Source organism: Cuculus canorus, chromosome 11, assembly GCF_017976375.1.
Source record: "Cuculus canorus isolate bCucCan1 chromosome 11, bCucCan1.pri, whole genome shotgun sequence".
NCBI lineage: Eukaryota > Metazoa > Chordata > Aves > Cuculiformes > Cuculidae > Cuculus > Cuculus canorus.
Window position 1 is genome coordinate 917,840 of NC_071411.1, and position 22,499 is coordinate 940,338.

Consider the following 22,499-nt stretch of genomic DNA (forward strand, 5'->3'; position numbering starts at 1 on the left):
CTTTGCAGGGCGGAGCGTGCGACAGCAGTGCTGCTGGCAGACCCCTGCTTCCAGCTGCGCTCCATCCAGTACCTGCTGGGCCACGCTGAGCCCTCGGCCCTGGCAGCTGCCGCCCCAGCCACGGACAAGCACCACTTCTCTCTGCACACCTGTAAGTGTCGGCACCGTGTTGGGGAGCTGGGCTGCGCTTGCCCACGGCTGGGAGGGTACTGGGCTGCTGGTGGCCGCGGTCCCAGCCCTTCGGCTCCAGGGAGAGGGCCTGGCTCCCATTTGTCCCCCAGCAATGGCACTTGGGATGGCGCTGTGTCTGGTGCCCACTTGTGGCAGCAGTTTCTCCCCTCACAGCACTCTGTCCTGCTTGCTGTTCCCAGCACGGGGATCTCTGTCTCCGGCATCAGGCCAGTCCCTGAGGGGCTGCAGCACCCCCCCTGCATCACCCAGCAGCCTCTGGCACCTTGTGGGTTGCATTAGGCCACCACAGTCCGATTTGTCCGCAGACACGGAGTACATCAGTGCCGAGGAGCTGGCGAAGGTGGACAGGATGCTGAACCACCTGAGTGAGGAGTCCAAGCAGGCAGCTGCCACCACGCTGGTGAGTACTCCAGCCCAGTCCCCACGCTCAGACCTGGCGCTGGCGCAGCCGCCCTGGGACCCAGGGCTTCTCCTGCTGCTGCTAACTGCCTCCCCCACAGCCCACCAGCGAGGAGGACCTGTGCCCCATCTGCTACGCACACCCCATCTCGGCCATCTTCAGACCTTGCTCCCACAAGTCGTGCAAGTGAGTGGCTGCAGGCGGCACCCTCATCGGGAAAGCTGGGGAGGGGCTTTTGATCAGGGAGTGCAGGGACAGGATGAGGGGAGCGGTTTTCAAATGAAAGAGGGGAGATTGAGAGGAGATCTTATGAAGAACTGTTCTCCTGTGAGGGCGGGGAGGCCCTGGCCCAGGTAAGCTGTGGCTGCCCCATCCCTGGAAGGGTTCAAGGCTTTGCGCCCCCTGATGTTGTGGGAGGTGTCCCTGCCCATGGCAGGGGTGGGACTGGGTGGGCTCTGACGTCCCTCCCAATCCAAACCATTCCATGAATCTATGAGTGCCAGGGTGGTGGGCAGCTCATGCTCTTGCCTCCTCTGTCCCAGAGCCTGCATTAACCAGCACCTGATGAACAACAAGGACTGCTTCTTCTGCAAGGCCACCATCACGGGGGTGGATGACTTCACCAAGCCGGCCAGCTCGTAGCGCCCAGCGCCCCCTCCCTGCCCCCCACCTCTGAGACGCAGGACCCAGCACGTGGCTGCACTGTGGGGCCGGGGACTGCAGGGGGGCAGAGGCTCGAGGCTACTGCCCCCCCTTGCTCAGCAGCCCCTCTGCCCCTCAAGCCGCTCTCCAGGAGGGGAGCCCAAGGCTTGGGCTCTGCAGCAGCCCCGTGGCCGGGGCAGGGGGGCCAGGCCGGGTGTTCGGGCTGTTAATGTGCCCCTGGCTGGGGGCTGACTTCATGAAATGCAGCATTAAATTATTCTTCCTTATGTGGTGCTGAGATACGGGGAGGGGCAGCCAGGCCCGCCCTGGTGAGTGACCCATGGCTTGGGCCATGCTCAGATGAGGCCAAGCGGTAGATGGAAATAGAAATATTTAATCCGAGCAGCGCTGGAAAGGCCGGGCCGGGCCCACCAGGGGCTGCTACATGATGATACGTGGCTCTGGCACAGACTCGGCAATGGACTTGTGTGGCAGCACATTGGCCCCATTGAGGTAGAGCTCATCATTGACGATGACATCCTCGCCCAGCACTGTCACGTTTTCCATGCGCACCTGCCGCAGAGAGGCCCCGTCACACGTGCCCGAGACTCAGTGCCACCCTCCTGCTCCGGCTGCCAGCGTGTCCCTCTGGCCACGGCTCGAGGGAGCGGGAGGGCAGGAGCTGAACCCTGATCCCCTGTGGAGCACCCATGTCCTCACCCACTGCCCCACGGAGCAGCTCCAGCCCACGATGCAGGACTCAAGCCAGGAGTGGGAGCGGATGCGTGCCCCCTCCAGCACGGTGCAGCGTTTGATGCGCACCCCGTCCTCCACCACTACGCCAGCCCCGATCGTCACATTGGGGCCGATGACGCAGTTTGCCCCGATCTTGGCACTTGGGTCCTGGAAGGAAGAGGAGCTGCAGCGGGGCTGGGAGAGCAGGCAGAGCTCTCGGCACAGCCCGCGCCACTTGGCCAGTGTGGGAACAGGAGAGCACAGCTCGAGGACAGCAGGGAGGACGGTGCTGGGAGGACAGGGAAAGCCCGTGATGTGCACCAGGGGCCAACGTGCTGGGAGGTAGCACTCACCACCAGCACATTCCCTACGACACCAGGCCCCGAGTGCAGCTTCTCGGGGTGCTGCGTCCGCAGCGCCTGCAGGTACATGCACATGCCCGTGAGGAAGTCTTTTGGCTGCCCGATGTCCATCCAGAAGCCTGCGGGGACAGAGCGACGGTGACAGGCCCCGGCGCAGGGGCAGCACATATGAGACCCCCCCACACGCCGCCTGAACCACGTGCCGGGGCTTACCCTGCAGCTCCATGGCATAGAGCTGTCCGTCCTGCGCCATGGCCGGGAAGATCTCCTTCTCGATGGAAGTGGGGCGCAGCTGCGGGACGAGGCGCGAGGCTGAGCGAGGGACCCAGCGGCCCGGCCCGGCCCCCCAGCGCCCGACCCTACCTGGATGCGCTGCAGGATGCCGGGGCTGAAGATGTAGAGCCCAGCGTTGATCTTATTGGACACAAAGACGCGCGGCTTCTCCACGAAGCGAAGGATGCGGCCGGTGTCGGCCTCGCTCACCACCACGCCATACTTGGCCGGCTCTTCCACGCGGGTCACCACCAGCGAGCCCTCGCCGCCGTGCTGCCGGTGGAAACGCGCCAGCGCCGCGAAGGGGAACTCGCAGATCACGTCGCTGTTGAGCACAAAGAAGGGCTCCCCGCCCTCGGCCAGCAGGTCCCGCGCCAGCGCCAGCGGCCCCGCTGCCCGGCCGCCAGTGAGGCCGCGGGGACGGGATGAGCCCGCAGCCCCGGACCCTGCCCGGGCCCCGCTGCTCCCGCTCCTTCTCGGGCCTCTCCTGATGGCCCTCGTCCCGCCCACGCTCGCCCTGTCACGCCCATCCCAGTGTCCCCAGCCCTACCCGCACCCACCCCGCTGTCCCCAGCGTCCCATTCCCAGTGTCCCCCGGTCCCACCCACGCGCTCCCTCCCCGTGCCCCCAGCCCCGCCGCCCCCTCCCGTCCTACCGGTGCCCAGCGGCTCCTTCTCGTGGGACAGGGCGATGCGGATGCCGAGCTGCGGGCAGAGGGTGAGCGGCGGGCGGGGCGGGCGGGGCCGGGGGGCGGCGGGCGGCCCTTACCCTCTGCTCCTGCCGGCGCATGGCGGCCTCCAGCGCCTCGGACATGTAGCTGACCGCCAGCACCACGTGCGTGACGCCCGCCTGCGGGAGCGCGGGTCAGCGGCGGCGGCGCGGCTCGGGGCGGCCCCGCGCGACGGCCCCCACCTGCCGCAGCGCCTCCAGCTGGTGCAGCAGCACCGCTTTGTTGCAGAACTCCACCAGCGGCTTCGGCCGGCTCAGCGTCAGCGGCCGCAGCCGCGTCCCGAAGCCGCCCACCAGGATCAGCGCCCGCATCCCCGCGCTCCCGCACGACACGTCAGCGCTGCGCCGGGTCCTAGCGCCTGCCCCGCCCCGGGGCCCGCCGGGTCCAAGCGCCTGCCCCGCCCTAGTGCCCGCCCTGGGGCCCGCCGGGTCCTAGCGCCCGCCCCGCCCTTGTGCCCGCCCCGACGCCCGCCGGGTCCTAGCGCTCGCCCCGACTATCTCCCGCCCCCTACCCCAGGCCCCGCCCCGGTCCCCGCCGGCCGCGGCGAAGCGAGCGGGAGCCGGGCACGCATCCGCGCCGGCAGAGGGCCCCGTTCTCCCCCGCGGGGCCGGGGCGAGCCCCGGTGGGCACGGCCGAACGGCACACCCCGCACGAGCTGCTCCCCGCCCCCCCAGGCAGGCACGGCCCACGAGGACAGAAACAGTTCCTTTAACGGTTTTTGGTTCTCGGTGAAGCACAAAGGGGGCCGCTCGGTGCAGAGCCGGCGCTCCCCGAGCACACCGCGCGCACACGCTACACGCAGGGCGGGCGGTCCCCGAACGAGCTTTCCCGAAGTGAACCCCCACGCCTCAAGCCCGGCCTCGCAGGCACCGGGGGCTCCGCGGGCAGCGATACCGCGAGGGGGCAGAGCGGACCGGCGCCCCCAGGGCCCCCCTCAAACGCTGATGCCCTCGGCCGGGGTAACGCAGCCGGAGGGAGCGCAGCGCGGCCCGCGGACGGGCCCTGTGCTGGGAAAGACCGACCCCGTCAACGAAACCAAACCGGCAGCAACGGCACTGCGGCTCCGCCAGGCCCGGCCTTCGCCTGCCCCGCACGGACCCCGCCACGAGGAGGCCGCGGACAGGAGGGACGTGGCACGAGTGGAGGGGGCGAAATGGTCTGAAAGGCCCCGCGGCGTGGCGGGGGTCACGTTAACTGCTACAGACGCTCCTGCCGGCCCGCGGGCCGAGGTGGTGCTCGGTCAGTGGCCCAGGGCAGAGTTACTCTGGCGAAGCCCCGCACCTGCCCCAAGAGGAGGAGGCCCCAGGGCTGCTGCTCTGCCAGGGGCTGTATTTGGTCATTTTATTTCTGTGTTTGGGGTGGTTATTCACAATGCCCAAACAGCAGAAAAAGGCAGCATTAAAAGCAAACGCCGTTGGCAAATCCCCGGGCAGAGCTGACACCACTGAACATGCACACCAGTGCTTGTGCTGCTCACCACCAGCCCCGCCGACACTGCCGAGTGACAATCAGCTACCCTTTCCAAGTAACTGAGAGTGGCAAAAGGAAGGTGCTCCCAGGGCCTCCCGAGGTAGGAGGCTCCTCACACCACAGCTCTGGCCACCTACAGAGCCCTGTGTGCTCCTGCTTTTTCTTTCCTACGCACAGGTCCTCCCTTCAGAACACACATGCAACCAGCGAAGAACCGGGACACCCAACACCCAGCAGGCATGTATAGAGCCTCCTTGAGAAAGCAGAGCTACTACTGTGGTCAGAACCATCTGGATGGCGCAAAGAGCTCTTCTGTCCTGCCTCCCCTCAGCTCTTCTATCCAAGTACATTTAAAAACAATGGATCAATACAATTGTTTAAGACCAGAGGTGTCTTTTTTTTGTGGCAGGTGGTCGCGTCTGCTCTGTCAGGTGACATATGAGGCCACGTCCTGGAGCTACTGGCTTTCTTCACACATCTGTTCTAGGATGTTAATGAGGCTTTCCAGACCAAATAAGTAACCCCTATCAGGTCCGTCGTGAACAGTGGGGTCATTTCGGAAGCCTCTGAAAGTGCTGTGCGCAAAGTCTATCATACGCACATCCACCTTGGGCTGCGCCAAGGAGCTGGACTCCATGCTGTTGACACCCTGAAGGCCTGCCAGGAGACAGCTGTCCATCCGCTCCATGCACATCTCCTGATGGTGCTCCACAGATATCCCTGCCCTGCTGTATTCCCCATCGTAAATGATAAGGAGGGAGCTGGAGTAGAAGCGGTAGGAGACCTGTCTTTCCAAAACTGCCTTCAGGCTTCGCAGTTTGGCGAGGACAGGCTGGAAAAGGTCCTTGCGGAGCTCCATGCCGTTGTGCAAATATTGGTAGAGGGCACTGCGGAAGCCCTCGATGGAAAGGCTGCGTCCATAGTACTTGTTCCTACACAAGTAATTTCCTGTGTCCAGCTGATATACCTAGGGAGCAAAAGGGAGCACACATCAAGTGGGAGCAACAGGAAAAGGCCATGCACAGAGAGCCCTGAGCAGGCACCCACAGGGCAGAGGGAACTCACTGTGTCACAAGCACACCCAAGAGGGGGCAAGAACAGCTCTGCCTGTTCCCCGAACCCCAAAGCAGCTCATGGGCACCGTCAGTGTGCCCAAGCACTGATTCTGCCCCTAGACACTCAAACGCTCATCAGTCTAAGCATCCCCCCCCCAACACTGACCTCGAGGCTTAAAGAGTCAAGTCTGACGGCAACTGGGACAATCCTGCAGCAGCAGCAACTGCCGGCGTGTATTGCCACTATAATGTGACATGCGATTAATGAGGGGCTCTGGTTGCTTCAGAGTATGCAAGCAGAGGCTGGTATTACAAAATCCCTCTGTGGGCAGGGAACAGAGCAGCTCTTGCACAAGAGCACCAGCAGCAAATCCTCACATGCAGGGCCTTGGCTGCAAGAGAGGAGCCACTTTCCACCTCCAGTACAGCACAGAAGCAAACGTCAAATGATGCTGCGACAGAGGGACAGCCCCCTCCCAGGCACCAGGATTCCAGCTGAACACCAAACCACAAAAGAAAAAAATTATTAGAAAATCCCTGGCTGCCTGTGAACAAAACCACACAGATAAAGTGGCTGGCATACCTAGCAGAAACCACTAACTGGGAGGTCTAACCGGGCTGGGGAAAGGAAGGTACAGCAGCTGCAGCCTCTCGGATCCCCACCTGCATCCCACAGACGCGCACACCCAAGGTAGCAGAAGTACTCTCTTCACACTTCTTCATCTGCCGAGCAGCCTTCTCCTCAGACGCATCATCTCCATGCTGTCTGGTCCCCATCTTCAGATCAAGTATACAGGGAAACCTGAAGCTATGCACCACGTTCTCCAGCAACAGGAACTCTGGGAGACATGTCAAGGAGAGCTCGTGGGTCAGACACCACTGCCCCACGGAGAGGGACATGGGCTAGCACATTTTGTACTTGTCTCCAAACCTCCTACTACCCGTACCTACCTCCCTACTCCCCACAATTGTGAAGCAAGACAGGAAAATTAATGATGGGACACACCACAGACCCATGCTCCAACAGAGCGTGCGGAAGGACTAGTTCATCCAAAGTTCAAGGTGATGATGACTACTAGCCTTCATCGGGGACCCTAAGTTGACCACCACCGCTAGGAGGAGCGCATGTGCAGACGAGACCCGCCTCCAAAGCCGACCACGCCTCAGACACTCCTCTCTTGGCATGTGTGGCCTGCCAGGTGGAGTTTGGCATATCTCCACAGGATTGAAGTGGAGGAAAGGTGGGTCGCAAGGAAGAACCAGGTGTATGGACTAGCATAAAAGACAGCTCTGAAGCAGCTGAATTTTTAAGATTTTCCTCACTGTGAGATCACATCGACCGAAGACAGAAGCAGAGGAACGCCTTCTGGACCGGGACCCGAGATGTCTGTGGACCCGTGGTGGTAGCTTTGCCTTCCCTTTTCTCCCCATCCTTTTCCTTATTCTCTATCTCTTTCTATCGCAAGCTGCTTTACGGGCACAATTAATAAAGTTCCTGTTCGGATTGAAATTTAACTCCCTTGACTTGTTGAATTATTGCTTTGCTTTCTTTTTTTGCATCCCAAGATTGTAGCTGAAAAGAACCATCATGCATCTGCTTATGAGTGGACCATGACACAGGGTCAGACAACAAAGAGGAGCCACAAAACAGACAACAGTTTGGGAGGCAGGGGAAGGACAAAACCCCAAGAGTGGTGCCCAGGCTTTGACACCTGGTAGAAGGGGAACTGATCAACAGTAAGCAAGGAGCACGGATGAGCAGAATGCTGGTCTCAGGAGAGACAGGGCATGCCAGTAAGAATTGCTGACACGGTAAGGCAGAGCCTGAAGTCTAATCAAATCAGCAAATTAACCACGTGGACAAACAATACAATCCCTACGTCCTGAAAATTCAAGTAATAGCATAGCACCGTGGCTGTTGGCCTGCCCAGAACAGCTACACCACACAATGCCTGGGGGAAACTGAGGAGGCTGCAAAGGCAGGAAACAGCGCAGTGACGGTGCCTGCAATCACCAGCACACACAATGGGCAAACCCTCCGCTAGGGCACAGTGCTGAGAACAGACCAAAGACAATCAGTGCAGCAGCTTGTCCCGGGGGGGGGGGGGGGAAAGAAAAAACAACCCTAATGCTTGCCCCAAGGAGCCCTGCAGGGCAGGGTTCAACAGGTCACGCTGAAACGGCAGCCAGGGCACAGCTTGATTAAGCCTGCAAGGAAGAGGAACATTCAGAAAAATCTATCATCAACCACGTTTAATTGTGAAAGACGAACTTCACAAAAATAAGGAAGTGTAACTAAAAAGAAGATGACAACCAAAAAGAATTCATTCTCTGCAAATGATGCAGGCTCAAAGCACATGTTTGAGGTTAGAGATTAGCATAAGGGAAGCCTGCACAGTTAAAATAACGAAAACTGCTATTAAAAGGGCGTTTCTATGCAAGGAAAACAGAACCAGGTTCCAGCAGGTGAAACAAAAAACCCCACAAGCTGGCAAATTGAAGACAAAAGCACTAGTCATTTGGGAAGGCAAAGAAAATAGGAGAAGGACCAGAAAAGAAAGGAAACCTGGTATCTAGCCATAAACATGGCTTCTCTGAACATCAGTGTCAGATGTTAGTGTCACCGTATGGGAAGCCGGAAGTAAAAGGAAACACATAATACAGATTTGTTTGTGTGAACGATGGGAAAGCCAAAGTAAATAAGCTGCCTCAGGCACAACTGGGTAGGCCAGCACAGCAGCACAGCCCGACACACTCTGTTCTGCTCCCCAAAGGATACTGTAGACTTTTTGGTCCTTTAACTCCGCCCGCATGCGGCTCAGCTGCCGCCTATGACAGCGCAGGCTCCAGGGATTGTAGCTGATCTCTTCGGAGCTCAGACCGCTGTTCCCATCCAACATCTGAAACGGAACATCTGAATGGATGTGCAAGTTCATCTGGGGACTCCTTGTTTCCTGGATGTTGCTGGTATAAAGACAGACAGATCTGCCTGTTAGAATCCAGGTGTTCTTCAGATACTTATGGCTGCCATACCCTCTCTTGGCATGTGACCATCTCCTGCTCCTTCTCCTGCTGCACACTTCACACCACACAAACCTTCCCCACACCAAAGCCCTGCTAACACCCCGAGCCACAGACCCACGCTCAAGGTTCTGGTCTATACGTCCCTGTTAGGTTGGACTGTAACTGCATGATTGAGCAGGAATATTTGTTTCTCGGGGAGCTCCAGCTAGTGCGAGAAGGCAGAGACCCGTACTCAGAGCACCCCTGAAGAAACCTCAAGGAGTGTTTCAATCTGCTCCACATTTTGGTTCCACATCCAACAAACTGCCAAGGGGTATCCTGTGTCAGAAGCACTTCCCATGGATGAGTTTGTTTAGCCTGCTGGGCTAGCAAGGGCAAGACAGCCTGCTGAGTGTCTGGAAGTGGAAAATGATCTCAACAGAAGGGACACCAGAGCTGAAAGGGGAGGAGAGATTTCCCCCCCACATGTTGTCCCTGGACCCTCAAAGTTTTACCTTTCAGTGCTGCCACTGGCCAGGCTGGGTCTTTCCTCCCTGTGCTCAGCACCACTGCTTGATCTGTGAAGGCTCCGACGTGAGTGCCTACGTCGTGGCTGGTCCCACTCTGGCAGATCATCCTGCTCCAGAGCCTCATTCTCCACGCAGGGATAGGACATCATGTTCACGTAGCCTTCCTGGTTTTGCTCACAACAGATGGATATGACACCTGACAGAAAGAAGTGCCATGTCAGCTCCGTTTCCCAGAGAGAATACGCAACCACTAGCACCTAAACGTTCAACAGGAGAGAGGAAAAAGCAGCTCATGGAGCATGAAAGCAAATCCAGAGCAATGAAAGGAGGCTTAAGACTACAAGAACTCAAATGCTGTTAGTGCAGCACAGAGGAGAACCCCCTCAAGCAACGCCCTGTGTCACTACCTGAGCCAACAGCCAGTGGCAGTGGGGGAAGCTCTGTCACCCACAGGAAATGAAGGACGAAAGCACAGCTGGGAGGGTTGTGATTATTTCCTGCCATTCAGTCTTGCAGAAAATGTTGTCAAACTGGAGAAAGTCAAGCACAGGCTACCAAGATGCTGAGGGGGGCAAAGCATACAAACTATGGATCTAGTTCACTTGGACAAGTGTCTGTGTCCTGCAGAAGCGGACCACAGGATGATCTGAGGGCTGGAGCACACACCATACAAGAGTTCAGGCTGTTCAGCCTGGGGAAGCGAAAGCTGTGGGGAGACCTCAGAGGGGACTCCAGCAAAGCTAGGAAGAGGTTCTTCATCAGTGAGTGCAGGGACAGGACAAGGGGGAACGGTTTGAAGCTGCAAGAGAGGAAATTGAGATGAGATCTTTGGAAGAAACTGTTTTTCTGTGAGGGTGAGGAGGCCCTGGCCCAGGTTGCCCAGAGCAGTGGTGGCTGCCCCATCCTTGGAAGTGTTCCAGGCCAGGTTGGATGGGGCTTGGAGCCCCTGATCCAGTGGGAGGTATCCCTGGCCACAGCAGGGCATGGGACTGGATGGGCTTTGAGGTCCCTTCCAACCCAAATTGTTCCATGATTCTAGTGTTCCTGCTGTTGACAAAGACATCACTGGCCAGGAAAGAGTGTGCTTTCTCTGCTACAGGCACTCTGCAACACAAACTCAGAAGGACAGAGCTGAGGCGGAGGTGATGCCTACAGCTCTTCTCACAAGTCAGCCAGTCTCGCACAAAAGGGATTTGCAAGATCCCAGGGCTTCCTAGTGATAAAAACTATGGGGCCTTGGAAGTAAAACTACCTCAGCCAGGTGCAGGCAAGCAGGACCACGTGTGTTCCTGTCCAGTTTTACCTTCTCTGAAGGCTGCTGGAAAGCACCATAATCTAAGGGAAGGTAAAGATAGCTCGGAGCACAGACTCTGAACATACCTAGCTGGCCAGCTACAGAGCTGAACAGCTGACATTTCTAGCTAGAGCAGACTTCTCCACCTTTGGGACTCTCCCTACCATGAAAATGAGGCTATTGGCCCATCCTCTCACTTGCAATGACTAAGTCTTTCCCTGGCTTGTCACTGGTATGGAATAGCTGCCAGGACTATCTGCTGCATGAAATCAAATGATTCATCACCAACGCAAGGAAACTTCGCGCTCCTCATTGATGCGAGCCATCGTGTTATTGTTCCTCCCACATCCCTCTCTGCAGGTGACAGGGCTAACGAGGTCCAGGACTCCACAGTGTCAGTGCATAAATGCCACTCCGAGTGCTCTGGCTGCCTGGACACGCTCCTCAAGAGATCTCTGTGAAAGGACAATCCTACAGTAACATCCAAGTGCTATGACAGGGAACACCATCACCGACATTTTCCTCCCCGAGATCAGCAGAAACAATTTCTGGGACTATGAGGAAACTTCACAGGACTTTCAGATGAAATCCCACACTGGGGTGGAGGTTCGGGCCCTGCACCTTCAGGCTACCAGGAAGTATCTGGCTCCAAGATGACAGGTCTCCATCTGGAGCATCAGCTTCATCAGATTTAAGCACATCTCCCCAAGGAAAGTCTGACAGCATATCCATTCTAGAAACCGCATGTGCTTCAGCTAGAATTTCCGATGGGTCACTGGAGCACTGCATGGCCCCAGAGTGGCTCGAGGCCGCAAGAGGACCCGTCTGTTGGACAATATCTTTCACTCATCTGCAGACAGGTAGGTAAGCTGACACTGCCTCGGGACCTTCTGGCTGCAGCCAGATCAGCCTCCCAAGACCCTCAACAGATGGTGGCCCCAGCTGCCTGTGAAGCATCATTTCCCCAGTGCCACACGGTGACAGAGCAGAAGAGGCAACAGGAACACTGAATTCCCCAGGCGGCCACCTGCCAGCACCACCATCCTGAATGCAAGCACATGGCCAAAAGCATCTCTGGCTTTTGAAAGCTACAGATCAGCCACCAGCCTCCTACAACAATATCGACACTGGAAAATTCCATTCCTTCAAGGCGTCTGGGAACAAAACTTCACCTCAGCACTGGGAAAGAAATGCTTCCTGCTTCTGCAGCTTTCTGATATGGGTCCATAAAAGAGATGGGATGAGGAAGCAATAAATTACAGGACCCGGACGTGCAAGTGCTCAGTACCTTCATTTGCTCAAGGTCAAGGCTGTAACTGACAATAACTTGGTAGTAAAATTAATTCAGTTACACATCCATAAGCTTAAGCTTCAGACTACAGCTGTCACACTGCATGTTCCCTGTACAGGGAGAGGAACACAAACTCGGCATGCCTACAACAAAGACTTCCGCCTTCCCAAATGCTCCTATCAAATTGCTAGCCTGCAGAAGAGAAAGAATTAAAAACCACAAATAAAATTACACCAAGAGACTCCATGAGATCAGCAGCTCCGGGAAAAGTAGAGCACAGGTTCTCGAAGGATGTAACTGCATTCGACAATGATGTCAGGCCTCACCTCTGTACTCAGGGGTGAACTCCTTCATTTCAGGGGGCAGAGACTCATAGAAGCGCTGTTCTCTGGTAATGAGGGGCTTGCAGATAGTATGGTCGTCAAATCGCATCAAGCTGTTGTGGCCGCCCACTTGGTGCTCAAAAGGCTTCAGCAGGACCTCCCAGGGTCCGCATCGAAGGGCTTTCTGGCCACACTTGCCCACTTCCATGGTTTGACACACACATTGCCTTGGGCACCAGTTGCGCTCTTGAAGCACGGGGAGAGCCACATGGGCTGGGAGGTGGAGCTCAGCAGTGGTCGGGCAGCCACAGTGAGGAAAACCCGGTGGCCTGCTTCTCCATCAGGATCTGAAAAAGCAAAGGAGATTCCTGTGAATGGAGGACTGGTTGCATTCACTCCATGTTTCCTAGGAAAAGCCCTTGGTATTCATTCATATCTGTAACTGTTCCTCCTCTATTCTGTTTCCATCCCCCTTACCCAGCTGGCTTTTTCCCCACCTCTTGCGTCTCACAGGCAAACACATGGATTAGGAGGCAGCCTCACCTAGAGCTTTTCCGGTAGGGTTGATGTGAGACAGGGAAAGGAGGAGAGATGAATGTTTTGAGCGTCTCATCTTTAGAAAATAGTTTCTTCCCTTTAGCTCATTTTATCAGTAAGGGAATGTGATCACAGAGCACAAACAGTCAGCTAACAGCACAATTAAAACCAAGACCACGCCTGCAGGCTGAACAAGGGACAGGGCTCAGGCTGTTCCTCATCTGGCCATGGGATGTCTCCACAGCTATGCACACTGCCAGGCTCCCACCCCTCCAACTCCATCATCTGAGAGATGCAGCTCAGGAGATTCGAAAAGTGGGACGATACTTCAGAACATGTTTTACCCCATCTAACTCAAAAGCTACCCACAACAGGACAACGCTTCTCTCTCCCTGCCGATGTGTTCCTGCTCACTCCCATGCACTGGATTTTGGGATAGTACAAGTTCACGTTCATTTGAGTTGAATCATCTCACTGATCCGCTGGAAAACACTTCCTTTTGTGGTTATGTGACCACACGACTATGTTCAGTTTAAGGGGAACAATGTGAACATTCAGCTGGCTTTTAAAGTGGGGACCAGGGAACAGGAGGGGAAAAAGAAACCAAACACCACCACAGATGGTCCTTCTCTGTAGCAACTCATATCAAAGTCTCTTCAAGGTATGCCTCAAAGTCTGTCTCCTCAACTCCCTCAGACCAAGTTGTATCACAAACGCTTATTGTGATTTCTCTCCTTTCTCTCATTGGCTTTAGGAAGATAAAATGTCAGCAGCAGAAGTTTGCTTTCATCAATATACATTTTAGTTTGGTTGAATAGTAGTGTCCAAACAACCAAGGTGCCAGCATCTGCAGCAGATCAGCACTTCACTGATTTCAGATGAATGCTCTACAGACTTAAAACTCCCCTTGCTGACACAGCTTTGTCATGTACTCAGTTTCTCTTGTTTTGCCAATGACAAAAGCAGAGTTCAGTTATTCCAGACAATACAGGGGGTGAGGTTAACTTCACACCTTTGTGTAGTTTCAAACTTCATCGGGTAAGAGAAATAAGAGATTACCCTGTGTGATAAAAGAAGCTGTGAGGAGCACAGGAATACAAAACCCCAGTATACCCGGTGAGAGGACCGCAGCATTTAACCAACAGGCACCTGGAAACTACTTCTTGTGAGCTGGACTTGTTAGCAAAGAGAAACAGCAGCTCGCACCCATGCTGAAGAGCACGGTGTCTTCTGCTCATGCTGGACTGGTTGACCCACCTTCTACAGAAGAAAACTCGGTCTGAAAAAAAAAGCATCTCCTGCTGTGCTGCAGGACCAACTTCCCAGCACAAAGCCAAACCACAGGCCCGAGAGCTCTGTCTAGTCAGCAGTAAATGGAGATGACTCCTGGGACCTGGGCAGAGAACACAACTCTCCAAGAACCTGCAGCAGCACTGAGGACGTAACCAGAAACAACTGGCCAGCCTGGTATCCAGGAAGCAACAAACCTTCCAACCCTGCTGGAGCACATAGCTTTGAATCCTGAGCCTTCCCCCGTGGCCGACCCTTTAACTACTCCCAAACGCAGCCCTTTTCAAGCAGACACTCTGCCCTTGCCTGGGCAAGTGCAGCTCTTTAGATAGAGGCCTGAGAGCAGAGTATGACCCCTACGCAGACATCAAAAGCACAACAGGAAAGCTGAAGCGGTCCACCCTATGCCATGAGCTGAACAAGAGCGTGCATCCTTTACTAATACTCTCCCTGCCTCAACACCAGGGCAACGTGTCTATGTGTGAGAGAAAAGCCCAATCTACCTAAAGAGATGCCTCAACTGAACTCACAGAAAGGACCACATGGAAAAATCAATTAAGGTTGCATCGTGAATCCTTAGGCAAGCCCTATGTTTTGGTCTCCTAGAGATCTGCAGGACGTATATCACACTCATTGCAAAGCTTCAGCTCTGCTGCCAGGAGCCTGTCAGATCAGGAATCTTCTCTTCCTAAGAAAGAAGCTGAAGCTGAGCCTTTTCAGCTCTTTCTGAAGACATGGAGGCCGGGCCACGTGCTTTTGGCTATGGCTGGGATGTCTAAACCACTCATTAAAACCACTACCAAGAGCTGGGGTTAACGAAGGCTTTTTTCTTAGAGGTCAGATTGGCAGGAATTCCGAAGGCCCTTCTGCTGTTAGCTACACAAAAACAGCGTGTTCACAAGGAGGGAGGAGGTACTTGAATTCCCTATAGGGATCTCAACCCAAGGCCCAGGCAATGCCTGTTTTGTCACACTGGCAGTGATGAATTTGGTTTTTTAACACCACACCTTAGCACGTAACACATAGTGAAGCTCTGCCACATTTGGCAGCAGAGAAAACCAGGTTTTCTGCAGTGGTTTGTGAACATTCGTCAAACAGCTGTCTGCAAGTAAGAGTAACAAAGCCAGAGCTCAAATAGCCTCTTCCTGCTCACATTCCTGCTCGGCCTGACACTGGAAAAGCTGACACTATTGCAATAACATCAGTCTGGAGAGGGGGAGAAGGCTGCACGTAACAGGGATGATATAAGCTGATTTAACTCCCTTGCTGCTCTTTTCTCCAGGCTTCCCCTTCTTCACTAGAGAAAGGCAGCGTGTTGGCAGGAGGGCAGAGGCTGCCTGGGGACCTGTGAGTCCTTGTCACCCCTATCAGCCTCACTGCAAAGGGGGGGCTGGAGGAAGGTCCTGTCGTGGTTGAGTCATCACCACTCTTTCCTCTCCAGCAGGCAGGGAGGCGCAAGAGCCAAGGGAGAGGGAGCCGAGCTGCTGGATCCTGCTGCCCCTTGGCACAAACATACCCCACCTCAGTACTGAAGGGCAACTCCTCTCTCCAGAAGCACTGGCTTCAGCCCAAGCCTTAGAGCTTCAGCAGCACAACCTAATTGAGCAGGTACCATAACAGAAAGTAGCAGCCCAGAAGATTTTCTTCCAAGTTTGTGCCTAGGAGAGCAGAGTCGTTCAGTATCAGCTTTGCACTTGATAGGAGAGTTAAGAATACGACACATGCTTTCTAGAGAAGAGCTTTGGGGAGATCAATGCTTGTGAAACCTCATTGCTCAGCTTTCTGTGAGCCAATTTCTGTCTTCTCTTCATGTCATTTACAAAGAGGAAAACAAGTCCCTGCAGTATACAGGTTATTTTTAAACTATTTTGAGGCAAATGCTGCTGTTCAGCACAGCTCTCAGATCCAACAGAAACAATTAGAAAGGAACTTACTTTCAACAGTCACAAACCACAAGGAACCAACCTAACCCACTACAAGAAGACATTTCTTGAATTCACCCTAGTGAACAGCAGCAAACAGCAGCCCTGGCATCCACAGGACTAGGGAAAGAAAAAACATTCACATCAATCCCATTACAGAGGCTTGGCTCAAAGACTGACTTGGAAAGAATTTGTAACTCAACTTCCAGACTGAAGAAGCAGAAGGAACAACTTCCCTCACAATCTTATGTTTAAAATTTTCCCTTATGCTGGTAACGAAGCAACCTACTCTTCAGTCACAGACCTTGGCCTCCCTGAGAGAGGCTTAAATAAGCCAGCCACATCCCTAAGGAAGTCCTGGAGGGCTGCAGGGTCATCCAGGTAATACCATCCAAATGCCTCCCCCATAGGAAGATGAGGAAATGAGTACACCGAGTTCAGCACAAGGAAGAGTAATTTCAGAAACAATGCAATCTCAGGTCAGCTGAGGGTACCAAATCGATGCTTGTGCTGAACCAGAGGACAGACACACCACACCACTGGCAGAGAAAAAGAAGGTGTGATGTTGTGGTACTGTGCACAGAACACAGCCAGATGGATGGCACTGGGGGACTGCACACCACACAGATGAAAATTCAGGTTAGTGGCAGTCTCAGGTCTGTGCCACAAAAGGGGCTAAGAGAACAACAGGCACCTCCTACCTAAGTTCTTGCTGCACATTATCCTGGTTAAAAATGCCCTAGAAGTCCTTGGAGGTGTCAAGGCCAAAGCCAAGAAGTCAGTTTTTTGTTAATTTTTTTTATTCTCCAGGAAGAAAACTTGGGTGAATAGCAAGGCCTCCACCCGTCTCACAGGGAAATGACAGTGTCAAAATAAATACATGAAAAGCTTGGCCTGCACAAGGAAAAAGTGCATGTCGATACCTTATATTAATCCAATACATTCTCTCTGGTTTGGTAAAACAGATGATGGGGACGAAACAACTGCTTGTCTAGTTTGCTCTATTGTGATCCTCCACAATTAAACCAACTCCGTCCAAATGCTGTTTAAAAAAAAACCCACCTAATATTACATTCAGATTTCTTTGGGCACAGATTGAGCCAAATCAGTCTGTAATTCCTCCTGACACTATTTCTCCAGGCCCTGGTTACACAGGCAATCCTTTGGCGGCTGCAGCAGCACAAGCAGAATCTTCCTATTCTGCACTGCTGTGTCTGTACAACTGTTCGCAGCCTCACCATGAATCAAATTAGGGAACTGATCGCAGTTAAAAATAAACCAGCTCTTTGTTTGGGTTTTTTCAAGGATTACTTTGCAACCCAGGTTAGATCCCCAGTCCATTGTGCAGCTGTACAAACAGTTGTATTGGCACAAGGTGCCTGAATTGCTGATGGTTATCCTAGCGCCTAAAGCCAATGTTTGCATTCCTGGCTCATCTCTTGTTCCAGGGCTGCTGCAGAACAGGGCTACTTACTAAACTGAACACGTAGGGTACTTTATTGCTGCAGCTCGCAACCGCATGGAGGGTCTCTTTAATGAGACAAAATGAGGTCACACTGACGAGTATCCTACAAGCAGGGCATGGCTACTGAGCTCCCTTGAGCTACTGCTTGTCCTAAATTATATGTCATTTTTGCAGTCTGCGTGCTGAAATAAATATAAACCCCATGACTAACAGAGTCATTGATGCGAATGAAAAGCTTTGGGCCAAGTTCTGAAACAAACCTCTCCTAGAAATTGCATAACCATTAACTATCTTGGTGATCTTACATTAAAAAGCCCAAGCCTACATTATGTGCAGCTTCCCACCAATCTGAAGACTGCCATGTTTGAGGACCAGGGAGCGCAGCGGCAGTTTGGGCAACTCTTCAATCACAGCTGAATTTTGATTTTAATATGGAAATACAAAAATAAAGATGGAAAACTAAATAAGTCCTAAGCAATGATGGAATGCCAGCATGTACTTTAGAAGTTACCATAAGAGAAACAGACTGAAGGGTCTTTTCCCAGATTACCAGCTCAAATACTGCCTGAAACAAAACCAATTGAAAATATCTCCTATTTGGTGGCTGCCTGGCAACCTACTGGGAAGCACTTGGCTCTCAGTTCCCTGCTTTCAGCTGGTTGACAGGTATCCGCACCACAGCAACACCATTCTGTGACACCTTCTCACTGAAAACTGGGCACAAAAGACTGAATAAACCATTAAGATTTCACTTCTGGAACAGGGTAGGAGGCACGTTAATTAAACAGCTTCAGGAAACAAGATTTATCAGTTCCTGTTGTGTCTGAAGGCAAGAATGTCAAGTCTCCAAGCCGTTCAGCAGCCTTGTTTTGTAGACATCAAATCCATCCATGAGGACACAGAAAATTAACAAAACTGGTATTTGGGAAATCTTATCCTCCACTCCTTAATATGCATCTCAGTGCACAGCTCCGCGGCAGCTTAAATAAATTTAAGTCAGCACTCAACAAATCCACCTTCTCGCCTGAGTCAGCACTGGCACTCACTCGATCCTGCTCAGAAACCTGGCAGAAAAGTGAACTCAGGAAAAAAAGAAGTTGTTTTTGCCAACGTGGCTTCCTGAACTGGTTTATTGCCAGGGCCCAATGAAAGCAAATGAGGAGACATCCCCAGCAGGGCAAGGACGGGCAGAGGAGTAGTAGTGCCAATTTCATTCAGCTTCAACTGTCCTGCAACCCTGCACTCAGGGAAGTCTCACCCTGCCTTTAAAGAGATGTGAGCTGCAGCTCCCAGCACAAAGATCGTTCAAGTTGTTCACCTCTCTCCTGACATCTTCTTTAGACCAGCATCAGCACTCTTACAGCCAGATTAGGTACTTGACCTGGTACGAAAGTAAAACAGCAACATATAAAGCAAACAAGAAAACTTTCAGGTCCCTAAAAGATTGGGCCATGAGGTTCAACAACCCACCTGTCATCAAAAGAAGGGAGAAGGTGGGAACCTGTGGCTAAAGGCATGGAAAGGAAAGGCTAAAGCTCAACTTCAAGTGACTGCAAAGCTGCAATCTTACTCAACATAAACAAAATGTCACAATAGGACTATGTAACATTTATACAAAAACACTTTGGTACAAAAGACTTTTAATTATACATTAAAAAAATCAGTAGATCTAATTACTCGTGCTTTAATTTTCCATGCCGCATCGCTAATACTTGAAGAGCCCTATTTCCTCAAAAACAGATCTTTAATTTATCTCTCTGCAGCATTACTTCCAGAGGAGAAGAGCTACTAAAATTATATAGGGGAGAGTGAGAATCAGCCTGTTGTGATTAACTAGGGCATGGCAAACAGGAGCTGTGTGTGTGTGAGCAGTACTGGGGAGCGAAGCCAGGAGGAACAGCGACAACAACATCACACAAACAACACTGATTCATAGACAACAAAGAATTCTTAGAAACTGCTGCCTCGTCCATGTGAAAGGCTCTCTTTACCTTGGTTAAACTGTTAGGGAAGTCAGTTCAGAAAGCTGACCACTTCTGCACAACTAAGATACTTCGGAAGCAGAGGCCAATCCATCTCAAGGTTTTTTTTGTAGGAAAGCACTGCCACGATTACTGTGAGGTGATCCATAACCAAACTAGTTTTTAGCAGTTGGGTTGCTGTCAAACTTGAAGGTGAACGCCTCACCGAGTTCACTGTGGTGACGTTAAAGGTGACACAGAGCTGGAACTAGGGATTCCCCTCATCATGAAAGGAGACCTGTGCCATCACAGCTCCAAAAGCTGCACATATGCACCAGCCCTCGTCTGCTGGAGACCAAACACTTTGCCACTTGCTGTGCACTGCGATACCTCAGTGCTGCTGACATTGAGGGTCCTCGCCAAAGAATTTCTTCTTCATAAGGTACATTTCACGACTTTAGCTTCCCTCATGATCAACATGTTTTAGGAAGCTCTCATCACTGCTTGTAAAACCTAACTCTGAACACAGCGCTGAGCAAACAGGGGATTCCTGAAAGGCCCAGTTTTGCCTCAGAAAGGCAGCAAATTCAATTTCTGCTGCTACTTGGAGAACAGCACACTAAAAGAACGCCTGGGCTACTTCCATACACAAGTCACTCCTCCAAAATTCAGAGTTAAAGCTGTGGCTGCCTCTTGAGTCAGCAGCGATTTTCCAGCGCTACTGTTTTTGGACAACCTTGCAAAGAAAGTAGATCTTTTCAAAGAAAACAGTACGTTCATGAGTAAGTGCTACATCTCTGTTGCAACAAATCACCGGAATATCATAAATCAGAAGCAAGACGTTTACCTTAATGAATTCTTGACTGCTGACACTAAGTCACTACCATTGGCAGTCTTTCTTGTTAAATATAAAATATACATATTAAAGGATTACTGAAATATGAAGAAAATTCAGTAAAGCCATCATTTAGGGTAACATTTAGACACCTGAATTTCTCACAGCTTTCCAATACAAATAAAACATGGGTGCGACAAAACAAGACAAAGGTAAAACAGCGATGAAGTTGCAGAGCGCTAAGCGGAGCACGTAGTCCCCCTGAGATCAAAGCATGCTCCAAGTGCCTTATGAGTAACAGATGAGTATCTGTGCAGAGTAAGACTCCGTAACACTGTCACATAAGATTATCAATCTGCACACACAGAGCTGCCTTCTGACAGGTCCACACTGCTTTGCAAACCTGAGGTGGGAGAAGTTTTACAGAGGCTGAGACTCCTGCAGGATTCCCCTACATCTATTTTCTGCTTTGGAGAGACAAAATATGGAAAAGGGAGAGGAATTGATCACAAAGATGCAGAGCTTTGCACAGGGATTGTTTCACCCCACAAAAGATAACTGCCCAAAGCCTCTCCAACTCCTCTCTCTTTTAAGAGGATTACGGATCCTACCCTTTGGAGACCTCTGCTCAGCTACTGGCTCACTGATAACACTCATCAATACTGCGTCTTCTCTCTTCATTCTCACCAGCAGAGATGTTAGAACAATTTATGAGGTCACTGCTCAAAGGTAAGGACTTCAAATGGAACACCTAATGCAAGCAAGGAACACCACAGCCACTGGCATCTGGTGGAGACTGCTTGGTGGCTGCCATGTGCCCAGTGTAGGTCTGCTTACTGCTTCCCTGCTCCAACACCGTTCCAGCTTATCAGCACATGCAAGCCACCACCTCCCCTTGGAAGCAGACATTTCATTTAAGTATGAAAACCAGAGAGCATCCTATGCTAACAAAACAAGGCAAGCCTAGTGCCTGTGGTTCACAGCTCCACAGCTCATGTGCAGACGGCACCAAAGCAAAGGGAATGTTTCCACGAGCACCAGGACCAGGTGCATTTCCAAGCAGTGAGGAGCAGCAATGCACTGCAAGAACACAGCGGCGTCTCACATGGAGAGCAAGGAGTAGCAGCAAACTCAGTCACATAAGTATTTTGTTTTCACAGACACTGGTAACCAGGAATTTGAGGACAATTTTTCCCCTCATTCTTCGATTTTTGCATCTTCTTACAAGACATTTGGACATGTCTGAATGGGGTCTACGAAGCAAGTCCCCAACGATTCCTAGACAGCAGTAACCAGGCATAATTTCCCTGCCACTTCACTGATGGATGCGATGGATGCTGCCAAGCGGGTGAACATAAACAGGTTGCCCTTCATAGAGTAACTAAAGTTAAAAGGCTTTATCAATTCCACAGTGACAAAAACTGTAAACACTGGGCATGAAGAGAAGCCTTAACAGGTAGGAACACAGGGCCAGCAAGGATGCAGAATCTCCGTGGATGGAGATTCAGGATGAGATTAGACACTGATGCAAGGAAACTCCAATGGATGCAGCCAGTTCTGATTTGAGACAAATGGTAAAGAAGAAAAAAATAAAGTATGTGGCTAACAGAACAGAAAATCTTCTTGGATATATCTGAATGAAAGTGCCAAAAACTTGGAGCATTCAGACTACACAGCACAATAGCTTAGCGACATTTAACCAACAACTGCAGAGAGAAGCTACAGGGTTAACCAAGGCAACATGAAAGCCACAAAAGCAAAACCCATGAAGAACAATTACAAAAGCTCTAAATCCAGAGGAGCTCAAATTACACTCCTTAAGTAATTTTGATAAAATAAGAATGTTCTACAGCATTTCAAGAGGGCATTGCCTGAAAGGCAAACATCAGAAGCCTGCGGTGAACCTGGATTTTTAGTATCTTTTCTCAACTTTTGAATTATGATGCTTTTAAAACAGAAAAAAAACTAGCTTTGATTAAAAAAATGTCAGTTACTGCAGATAATTGATTCCCACGGAAACATCCAAAACTGGGACAAAACAGAACTTAATTTCTATTTTTAATTCTGCAGTGACAAAAAAAACTCAAGACAAAGGTTTTGCAAGACCACCAACCTCTTTGCTCATAACTGGCACCTTAATTTAGCACATTACCACACCAGATAGCTCAAACTGAATTCTTAATGCCAAA

The 22,499-nt window shown here is 52.1% G+C and overlaps 3 protein-coding genes across 13 annotated transcripts in view; 1 reads left to right on the plus strand and 2 right to left on the minus strand.

Annotated features, from left to right (window-relative positions):
* RNF123 (ring finger protein 123) overlaps positions 1-1,453 on the plus strand; it is a 47,500-nt gene extending 46,047 nt beyond the window's left edge. For 6 of the 7 annotated variants that reach the window (XM_054076284.1, XM_054076288.1, XM_054076286.1 and 3 more), the window contains 4 exons: positions 9-151; positions 498-592; positions 693-778; positions 1,135-1,453. In XM_054076284.1, coding sequence (XP_053932259.1) covers positions 9-151; positions 498-592; positions 693-778; positions 1,135-1,234 — 424 coding nt within the window. In that variant the 3' untranslated portion in view covers positions 1,235-1,453. The remainder of the gene's footprint in view (positions 1-8; positions 152-497; positions 593-692; positions 779-1,134) is intronic. The other variant, XM_054076290.1, reaches the window with a different exon arrangement.
* A 74-nt stretch (positions 1,454-1,527) lies between these two features.
* GMPPB (GDP-mannose pyrophosphorylase B) lies at positions 1,528-3,708 on the minus strand. Its single transcript, XM_054076305.1, has 8 exons — positions 3,517-3,708; positions 3,373-3,453; positions 3,260-3,308; positions 2,695-2,996; positions 2,545-2,623; positions 2,323-2,450; positions 1,955-2,137; positions 1,528-1,807 (listed from the first exon to the last, which is right to left on the minus strand). The coding sequence occupies exons 1-8, from the start codon at positions 3,643-3,645 to the stop codon at positions 1,676-1,678; spliced, it is 1,083 nt and encodes a 360-aa protein (XP_053932280.1). The 5' UTR covers positions 3,646-3,708; the 3' UTR covers positions 1,528-1,675.
* A 1,469-nt stretch (positions 3,709-5,177) lies between these two features.
* Positions 5,178-22,499, minus strand: part of IP6K1 (inositol hexakisphosphate kinase 1) — a 31,377-nt gene continuing 14,055 nt past the window's right edge. For all 5 annotated transcript variants that reach the window (XM_054076300.1, XM_054076304.1, XM_054076301.1 and 2 more), the window contains 5 exons: positions 12,304-12,647; positions 9,378-9,588; positions 8,639-8,823; positions 6,523-6,698; positions 5,178-5,771 (listed from right to left, as the gene is read on the minus strand). In XM_054076300.1, coding sequence (XP_053932275.1) covers positions 5,262-5,771; positions 6,523-6,698; positions 8,639-8,823; positions 9,378-9,588; positions 12,304-12,508 — 1,287 coding nt within the window. In that variant the 5' untranslated portion in view covers positions 12,509-12,647 and the 3' untranslated portion in view covers positions 5,178-5,261. The remainder of the gene's footprint in view (positions 5,772-6,522; positions 6,699-8,638; positions 8,824-9,377; positions 9,589-12,303; positions 12,648-22,499) is intronic.

Coding starts and splice junctions, on each gene's coding strand:
- GMPPB (XM_054076305.1), bottom strand. CDS start 3,645: ATGCGGGCGCTGATCCTGGTGGGCGGCTTCGGGACGCGGCTGCGGCCG. Junction 2,451..2,544: donor CTATGCCATGGAGCTGCAGG/GTAAGCCCCGGC, acceptor CTGTCCCCGCAG/GCTTCTGGATGGACATCGGG. Junction 2,138..2,322: donor TCGTAGGGAATGTGCTGGTG/GTGAGTGCTACC, acceptor TCTTCCTTCCAG/GACCCAAGTGCCAAGATCGG.